General features: G+C 37.3%; 1 protein-coding gene across 1 annotated transcript; it reads left to right on the plus strand.

Annotated features, from left to right (window-relative positions):
* Nucleotides 1-479: 479 nt before the first annotated feature.
* LOC142621945 (dirigent protein-like) lies at nucleotides 480-1,227 on the plus strand. The gene has a single exon (XM_075795330.1). The coding sequence runs from the start codon at nucleotides 523-525 to the stop codon at nucleotides 1,084-1,086; it is 564 nt and encodes a 187-aa protein (XP_075651445.1). The 5' UTR covers nucleotides 480-522; the 3' UTR covers nucleotides 1,087-1,227.
* Nucleotides 1,228-10,547: the final 9,320 nt, after the last annotated feature.

The following is a 10,547-nucleotide window of genomic DNA, read 5'->3' on the forward strand; positions in this document are numbered from 1 at the left end:
GTTCTAGTTGAGGTAGGGTCTTCCACTTTGCAAAGTAGGAAAAAAAAAATAGCGGTTAGAGTTAGACTCGTGAAGAGTAGGGTAAAGCGAGATTGAAAAGATAGGAATTATGCAAATTATTAGAAAATAACATTGCCGCCATATATATTATTAGCCTTTCAAGTATGGTTAGGTAATTAATGTACTTATCAAAATTGCTGGATCCCATTTTCTTCAAATGGCTTTACATGAAAAGTAGACAACGAACCATGAATGCAACTTCACACCATGTTTGAATCTAATTTTGTGTCCAATTATTACGTTAGCCGTAGACATGAAGCTATCGAAAAGAAACAGTACCATGGATTGTGAATGGGGTTTAGTCTTTTTGTCAAAATCTCTTTTAAGCCAAGCTTTACCACTAATTTATTACTTAATTAGTTGATAGTAACATTCTCCTACTATATATAATGAGTCCCTTATCTCGTGAAAGCATCAACTTCTTTCATATTTCGATCCACCCCATTATCCATTGAACTAACAATGGAACCTAAAAGTCTAATTATTGCTCTCTTCCTCTTATCTGTATTCTTTGGATCCTTATCCGCTACACCCACCAGGAAAATCAAGGCTCGAAACCCTTGTAAAAGGTTGGTTTTCTATTTCCATGACATTATTTACAATGGCAAGAACTCTAACAATGCAACTTCAGCCATGGTAGGAGCACCAGCTTGGGCTAACACGACGATAATGGCAGGACAAAACCATTTTGGTGACTTGATTGTGTTTGATGACCCCATTACTTTAGACAACAATCTACACTCAACCCCAGTTGGTCGTGCCCAAGGCTTTTATCTTTATGACAGAAAGGACATTTTCACAGCTTGGATGGGATTCTCCTTTGTTTTCAACTCTACGCAACATAAAGGGAGCATAAACTTTGCTGGGGCTGATCCGCTAATGAACAAGACTAGGGATATTTCAGTGGTTGGTGGCACTGGTGACTTCTTCATGGCTAGAGGGATAGCCACTTTGATGACTGATGCCTTTGAAGGAGAAGTTTATTTCCGACTTCGTGTTGATATTAAATTGTACGAGTGTTGGTAACAAAATTTGTGTGTGACTGATTGTTATCATTTTTTTTTTCATTTCTAATCAGATCAAGATTTCTTGTCACTTACCAAAAAAATTAATTTCTGTTTTATCATGAAGGATAACATGTAATAAACTTCTGTCCACTTTGGCACCTTTGTTGGTTTTTTTTTTTTTTTTTTTTTTTTTGACAATTGCAAATATAATTTGTAATTATGAACATCTCATGTTGTAACTATAAAAGATCTCAGTTTTGAGAAATTTGTGTTGGGGGAAAATTTATCACCTTATATACTTTGATATTTCTAAAGTAGTTTAAGATTAAACCCACATCAGGATGCGTCACATGGATTTTGGGGGTATAATAGTATTTTTCCAAGCAAAAATCAAGGTTTTGATTGAGATTGAGTTAATCCAAAGAAAACAATTTCAGTAGCTAAAGGATGGTCTTAGAATTAGTATGCATGCATAACATAGGTTTGCTGAATTTTAATTGATCCTCAAAGACTAATTAAAAATAAATTTAAGACTAATTATTTTATTGCTTTAAAGAGCAAATAATTATGGTTATGTAAACATGAGATAATCCTAGATAATATTTTTAGATTATTAAAAAAAAAACTTTTTTGTCAAGAATAAATAATTATTTTGATAATTTAGAGATAAATTAATATGATTAGGATTAATCCAATTAGAAAAGAAGTCCATCATAGTCTTAAGAACTTGATTTCTCTCTAAAATACTAATCAACCATTATAAAATCAGATAAAAACATGAAGAAAAAATTAAAATCATAGAAAATTTGAAAAAATATGGTCAAAGTGCTTGTCAGTACATTCTAACCAGTGCAGAGTGCCGATTAACATTCTACGATCATCTCACTCATATTTTCTCTTATTTTGATTCTCCTCATGAGATTTTTTTTTTTTCTTTTTAACTAAAACTGATCAGGGTATTCTTGAGATAGGATTAAAGACGTATCGTACCATGAAGCCGATGGTACCAACTAACCCGTCAACTTCATAGTTACGAACAAAGGTCCAAAAGCAACGACACAGAAAGTGACGAGACAAAAAGCGATGATCCCACCATGATACTTGTCGGACACCTCCATAAGCCTAATAGGTCAAGAATTTGACCCCTTGTGATGAATTAATTGATTAATTAACCAAGTTTATTAATTATCAAATTAACATGCAAATGCGTGGTGGCACAAACAAATCACCAATAAATTAAACTGCAGCGAAAAATAAATTGACACGGTGATTTGTTTACGAATGGGGAAAATTAACACGGCAAAAACTCCACTTGGTGATTTTAAGGTCACCACTCTCAAGAATTCACTATTATTACAATAAGCGGTTACAAGTAAAGGAATCTCAGTATCTTATACCAACCTACAGTTGAACCCTTACCCCCAATACTCAATTGGATTTGTTCTGTAGTGACAATCTCTCCTTTTCAATACACGACTCCTAGTACATGACTAACCAATTGCATGGATCCCAGTACGCGACTTCAATCACCAACTAGAGAAGAAGGTTGGCTGCAAAGTTCTTCTGTTCTTCAACATAGGAAGATCACGAAGTTGCTTGGTCACAAAACCTTACAGTGTACAAAACACAACAGCTTCTCAAGAACTAGAGCAAACTAGGTTTCTGATCATACTTGGTGAATTATGCTCTTGTGCAATTGCGCTCTTGGTTGTGTCACCTGATACGGCCCTTAAAATAATCTTTTTATATGTCTAGGGTTGTGAGAAAAAAAAACTCAAACACATAATCACAGATTGGAGGAAAAACGGACTTGAAAATTTGAATTTCATAAACCTCGACAGATACTCTATCTGTCAAGCTATTGTCAAGCCACGGGCTAGAACAGCTCTTCAAGGCTCGATAGATGCTAGTTGTCAAGCTTTAATGAACAGCACTTTTCACACTTGAATCTTGGACAGACTTGCATGGTTTTAACACTTGTTCTTGAACCAAGGTTTCTCGAAATATTAAATGCATCCTAGATCTACCCAATTACAAGTAAAGTGCATTTTGTCAAAGGATTAGCCAATTACATAAACAGTGACATATGTTCCTAACATTCAATCACATATGTCCTAACAATCTCACCCCCTTTGGCAATCCGTGACAAAACCACAACAAACAAATGAACATATGAGAGGAGTCATAAATCACTCGACTCATACTCACTTGTTGAATACAATAAAATCTATCCTAACACAAACTCTTGAAAAACTTTGCACGAAGAGAGTTTATGGCAGGGAAGACTTTGACAACCTGTATTTCTAAAACACTTAAACAAAACTTATCAATGCATCTTTGTGTGAAACAAAAATAAAAAATTGCATACAATAAATAAAAAACATGTGCATAAAGAGAGAAAAGAAACAACACATGTAAAAATAAGTGAAAAACATACATTTACATGTAAAGAATATAAGTACAATGTATGTCAAAATGGTCACAAAACCCATGTACAAGAGATAATGTATCTAAAGTAGAAAGAAAAGAAAAGATACAAGTATCCTCACTACATCTCTCAATATCAACACTCCCCCTAACAAAAATCTCATATACTAACTCTCCCACTAACTATGACTACTCTCATAACCAAAACTACTCTCCCTTTTTGTCACGAGTGACAAAGGATAAGAGTGTCAAGTAGACATCTCGTCAGCATTGGAAGAGCTAGCATCACCATCATCCTCATCCTCGGAAGCAGTAGCATCATTAGCATCATCCTCATCCTCAGAAGCCTCTGGAATAGGTGGAGGAGAAGCAACAAAGCCACCCATGACTGCCTGTCGTCGTGCAATACGACCAACACGGGTGTTCACTTGACACAACTCATCACTGAGAGCGTCAAGGCAAGCATCCATGGGCTAAAGCTGAGCGATGATGTCCTCGAGAGACACACCGCTCGTAGAAGAAAAGGGAGTAGATATGGATGGAGCTAAAGGAGTGGGAGGAGCTACTGACCTGGACTGCCTCAACCGAAGCTGTGCCTCGCTCTGTTTATCGGTAACAGCATCTATAGCACCCATAGTAGAAAAATGGTCAGACACGGGAAAGGGAACAGAAAAATGGCATAAGAGCTTCGTGATAGCAGAAGGGAAGATGAGCTTATCATGGGTTGCCGTATCCCTATACACATCTATGATAGAAAGAATGAAATGAGAGGGAAAATCTATACTAAAATGCTCAAAAAGGGAAAGCAAAAACCGAGCATAGGCTCTGTAATAGAGTTGTAATAAGATAAGGGATGTAACACAAAAGTCATGACCATGTTCATGAACCTAGGACCTTTATCAAATGTCGAACAGTAAGTGAACTGACGCTCACCCCAATCAGAAGAGCACTCACAGAAGGCAGACATAAACTCGTCTTTAGACACAGTCTTAAGACGATCACAACCAAGGTAGTTAGGATGTGCTACCCTAGGGACATGGAGCACGTCGGCTACAAGAACTAGAATGACCATGATGCGCGTACCTCGAACGCGAGTGAAAAACTGAGGTGCTAAATAATCAAATCCATGCATGTTGGAGTAGAACTCCTAGATCAGCACGGATGGACAAGTGATCGGGATGTCACACAGTGACTCCTAACCCCTACTGTAAATGACACTGGGTAGGCTAGTGTCGAAGAAGTCCGACAAAATGACTTGGCGTTCCAAATGAATGCCTCATCTTGAAAAGTTCTCAAAAAAGTCCGATTTGGCCTTCTCATCATGGAACCGGACGTGAAAGGGAGTAGGATCGGAAGAAGTGGATGCCCTGGAATGTAGAGGGTTCAAGAATAGAGTAGATTTACGTTTAGATGCCATAGAAGCAGACTAATGCAAACAGAAGAGAGAGAGGGAGAAGGAGACAATCAGAAAAGTCCCAAATAGTTCAAATATAACAAAATATAGAAAAGAAAGAACGTATGCATGGGAATGCATGAACACGTAGCATGCAAAGATAATTGCATCATGGGCTCAGCTCAATCCAATCCTACCAACATGCAATCATAGAACATATATAGCACACATCTAAAGTGCATAACAATATAGTTAAAATGCATATGAGATGCAGTGCATGAAGTTTCAAGATCAAAACTAAAAAACCCATCCCAAAAATTTAGCAAAAACCTCTTTGATTTTGAAAAACCCTAAAATTTAAAATTTAAATTAAAATTTAAATTTTAAAAAAAACCCAAAAACTTAGGTTAAAAACATGAAATGCATGAATATGAGGGATTAGGACACATACCAAGTGAAGAAAAACTTGATTAAGGCCAAAAATTCCTTGAGGAAGAGGTTTAGAGAGAGAAAAGTGTGTTTGGGAGGTAAAACAGTTGAGATCAGGCGAGAGGGATCAAGGAAAGTGAGATCAGAATCACGAAGACCCTTTACATAGAAACCCAGTAATTCTCGATAGATCGAGAGGTGTCGAGAGGTGTCGAGCTTTAAAGGGTTCGATAGATGCATCTATCAAGAGGTGTCCAAGACAAAAAGAAGCTCGATGGATCGAGGATCTATCGAGAAGCTATTGAGGGGACAGAAAGATTCTCGATCGATTGACCTAGCTGTCGAGAGGTGTCGAGATAACGATAAGAAATCAACTAATGAGCTTAATAGATAAGCCAGGTGTCGAAAGGTGTCGAAAAGCTATCGAAATTGCTTAAAATAGTTTTTCAAAGAAGAAAAAAATACAGACATGAATGCAATCAAGCATACAACTCAACCAAGGATCCAAACAACATTTTGATCTCTCAAAAACCTCTCTTAACAAACATTGTGAAGCACATAGATCCCAAAACACACACACACAGACACACACACACTAAACAAGTCTAACCAATTTTATATTTCAAAAACAAGTTAAGACAATTTAGTGAGCATACATTGACACATGTAAACCTTGTGATGGCCACATCACATTGTACCTGCACATGCACCAAAAGTAGCAAAGAATATTGTGTGTTGTGTGTGAAAAACATTGCAAGATTGCATAAGTGATACATGTTATGACGATTTGAGATATGAGAAGATCACTTTAACTCACACAAAATCATAACTGTTTGATGGGGACTATCACCCTCGAGGTACATTCTATAACTCCCACATCTCCTAGAATACACGCTGGCAATCATATGTAAAGCATTTTGATCTTTTTGCTTTTATTTTTCTTTGCATATTTTGCTTTTAAGCAAACCATGCATGGGCATATAAAAGAGAGGAAAGAAATACCCAATTATGCTAAGCTTTTTGACATTGCATTTTTGCTATGCCAAAGCATACAGATGTCATTGACATTACACTTTTGCTATGCCGAAGCATACAGATGTCATTTCATGATTGGCGGGCAATAGTGGTGAGATGGTTATTTATGCCTTTCTCTTAGGATTTTTTAGTCATTCCAGTCAAAAAGAGTGATACAGGTGTTAAGTACAAGAGATAACTTAACCTTACTAATCATAAACATGAGTCACAAAACTCATTTGCTTAGTTGTGCACAGAGTTGCTCATCTAAGCTACAAATGACACAAAATTTAGAAAACTTTGTTTCAATGGCCATCCAAGGTACACAAGTACCAATGTACACAAACACACATTGTTTTTGTATTTTTCTGATTTTTTAATTTTTTATTTTTTTTAATGAAAAACAAAATAAAGCAAAAATGAAAACAAATAAACAAAAACATGTTAAACAAAGCAATGCATAAAACTAGACTGACTCAAAACATTAAAGCAAAACATACAAGTAATGCAGAACAAAAAACAAGAAGGGGAGAGAGAAAAAGTGACTAAATCACTTGGAACCATTTTCCTTCCACACCTTGGAAGAACCTTTCCTTTGAGAAAAGCCTTGAACCGGCAGTGAGAGGAAAGAATTGAAACTGTTCAAGTTTGAAAGGAATATAAAGGCTTTGAGAAGATCTTCAAGAGGAGCAAAAGAGGATGGAAACTGATTCTAGTTTCCCGATGCGACCATGCCGCTGCTTTGTTGAGTGGCTAACCACTTCTAACAATTAGGTCGAGTATGAACGGCTGCTCCACAGTGATGACAGAGATGCTGCTTCTTTTGTTTAGGCTTTTGAGAGTTAGCCTTCTTAGCCCTAGGATTTTTAGCTTCTTTCTTATCCTGCTTAGAGGGTACTCCTAAGATAGATTTATTCTTGTCTATATTCTCACTAGCTAAATCAGTTTTGACATTAGTGTTCTCAATTTCAACATTATTATTAGGAGGAACAAAAATAGCAGTACTAGTAGAAGCAATATTAGAGGAAAAGAAATCATACCCTAAACCGGTTCGATCGGAAGCAAATTTCTAAAGACTGAGCATCTCATCGAGCTTAGTGCTTAAAGTCCTTTCCAGCTACGCTCTGACTTAGAACATTTCTGCCTCAAACTTTTTGGTCTTCTCAGCCAAGAAGTTTTTCTCAAACCTCAACGCTCCTATAGTCTGATTGACATCATCAAACTTTGTGGAGAGTTCTTCACGTTCAAGCTCCACATCACTAAGCTTCTTGGTGGTCAACATATACAACTTTTCATGTTTCTCAGAGACCTTGTATAACTTTGCAATAGGTTGTATGGATGTCATCTTGTTCATCCATCTTCTCAAATTTAGATTCCACCAAGTCCTCTTCTTCATCCACATTTTCAACAATCCCCTCAGTAGGATTGACAGTAGCAGTGAAGGCATTTAGGATTCTGTCATCCTCATTGTCGGAATCATCCTCAGGTTCAGTGTCACTTAATGTAGCAGTAAGCGTCTTGCTCTTCCCAATGATCTTGAGATATGTAAGGCACTCTTGTTTCATATGTCCAAAGCCTTGACACCCAAAGCACTTGGGTCCTGAGGGAACAATGTATTGACCGTCATCCCTTGCATCCTTCTTCCCTTTGTCTTAGCTCTTGAACTGAGAAGAACTAGATTATCTACGGTCCTTGTCGAAGCCCGTTGCATTGGCATTCTTCATAAACTTCTTGAACTGCCGAGTGACGTAGGACTTCATTTTAGAATCTTCATCATCGGAAGACTCATCAGTGTCACTGCTCTTGGCCTTCAATGCCATGCTCTTGCTCTTACATAACTTCCCGATCCTTATCAAACCCAACTCATAGGTCTGCAGATTTGCCACGAGCTCTGTAAGAGAAATCTTGATAATATCCTTGGATTCCTCAATGGCAGTGATCTTTGCATGAAATCTCTCAGGTAGAGATCTGAGCACCTTTCTCACAATCTTGAGTTTGGGGAATAGTTTCCCTAAGATTAAATGTTAAGTTCACAATGTCCTTAAACCTGGCATAAAACTCATCAAAAGACTCATCCTCCTCCATCTTTATTTCTTCGAAGCTAGTAGTGAGCTTCTGAAACTTCAAATCCTTGACAGCCTTGGTTCCTTCATAGGTTATCTGGAGAATGGTCCACGCCTCCTTTGCAATTTCAGTGGAGGAAATCTTCTTGAACTCCACATTTGTGACCTCACTAAATAAAGCATTCAATGCTCTGTTGTTGAAGTTAGCCGCCTTGATCTTTGCATCATCCCAATTAGCCAGCGCTTCCTTTGGCTTGGTCCAACCTATCTCCACAACTTGCCACACCCTCTCATCTAAGGATTGCAAGAAAGCTCTCATGCGTACTTTCTAATATGCATAGTTAGTTCCATCAAATAAAGGAGGTACAATAAGTGACTATCCTCTATCCATGACAAATAGAGGTCAATGGATCTCACAGCAAAGATTAAACCCTAATCAGAGTGTGCCCACTCTGATACCACTTGATAGGCCAAGAATGTATTGACCCCTTATAATGAATTAATTGATTAATTAGCTAAGTTTATTAATTAATCAAATTAACATGCAAATGCGCAGTAGCATAAACAAATCACCAATAAACTAAAGTGCAGCAGAAAATAAATTGACACAATGATTTGTTTATGAATGGGAAAAACCAACACAGCAAAAACCCTATTGGGTGATTTTAAAGTTATCACTCCCGAGAATTCACTATTATCACAACAAGCGGTTACAAGTAAAGAAATCATGGTTGAACCCTTACCCCAATACTCAATTGGACTTGTTCTGTAGTGGCAATCTCTCATTTTCAATGCACGGCTCTCAGTACGTGACTAACCAATTGCGCGGATCCTAGTACGCGACTTCAAACACCAACTAGAGAAGAAGGTTGGCTGCAAATTTCTTCTGTTCTTTAACACAGGAAAATTACAAAGTTACTTGGTCACAAAAACTTACGGTGTATAAAACACAGCAACTTCTCAAGAACTAGGGCAAAATAGATTTCTGGTCACACTTGGTAAATTATGCTCTTGAGCAATTGTGCTCTTGGCTGTGTCACCTGATACGGCCCTTAAAATAATCTTTTTATATGTCTAGGATTGTGAGAAAAGAAAGCCCAAACACATAATCACGGATTGGAGGAAAAACAGGCTCGAAAATCTGAATTTCATAAACCTCGACAAATACCTTATCTGTCGAGCTGCTGTCGAGCCACAAGCTAGAACAGCTTTTCAAGGCTCGATAGATGCTAGCTGTCGAACTTTAATGAACAACACTTTTCACACTTGAATCTTGGACAAACTTGCGTGGCTTTAACATTTGGTCTTGAACCAAGGTTTCTTGAAATATTAAACACATCCTAGATCTACCCAATTAGTAGTAAAGTGCGTTTTGTCAAAGGATTAACCAATTACATAAATAGTGACATATGTTCCTAACATTCAATCACATATGTCCTAACAGACTCAATTTAAGTAAGACTAAACCTAGGTGTTGGTTATTTTTTTGAATGCAAACTGGTTTGTATTGTCAAAGTTAGTGTGTGCACGCACACACAAAGGAGAGTGAATAAGGTTTTAATACAAAAAGGCACACCACAAACTTTACTTATAAGCTATGGTAATTATTAAATACATTACAACATTACATTACAATAGGCAAAAAATTAGTCAAATTTAACTCAAAAGTGTATGTGTGTGTTATATATATATCTAGCTAAATTTTCACATAAGATTGCATTGGACTCTCTACTTTTTCCATTATTATTTTGAATTAAATATTCTTTTTATTCTCTCTCTCTCTCTCTCTCTCTCTCTCTCTCTTTCTCTCTCTCTCTTATTCTTCTCTAACTTCTCCCTCTCTTCTCCATTAATCATTGCTGCGACTCATAGCGAACACCCATGCAAACCTTGAAATCCAAAACCACCATTGCCACCTAGAGCCACCAGGCCCACCACCCACAAAAATCCACAAACTCAAAACCATTTTGCCATCATATATGATGACAAATTACAGAATCACTAACAACACAATGGAAGAATCACTAAAACCCCAAATCGCCCAAATGGTCGGCCATGGCTAAGCACAAAGAGAGAGAGAGAGAGAGAGAGAGAGAGAGAGAGAGGAGGTGAGGACTACCTCCTATTGTGTTGTAGACTAGTTCAGCAAACCTC

The sequence above is a fragment of the Castanea sativa genome, chromosome 1 (genome assembly GCF_040712315.1).
Source record: "Castanea sativa cultivar Marrone di Chiusa Pesio chromosome 1, ASM4071231v1".
Classification (NCBI taxonomy): Eukaryota; Viridiplantae; Streptophyta; class Magnoliopsida; order Fagales; family Fagaceae; genus Castanea; species Castanea sativa.

Excerpts from the sequence above, each read along its gene's own strand:
- LOC142621945 (XM_075795330.1), top strand. The coding sequence starts at position 523 with ATGGAACCTAAAAGTCTAATTATTGCTCTCTTCCTCTTATCTGTATTC.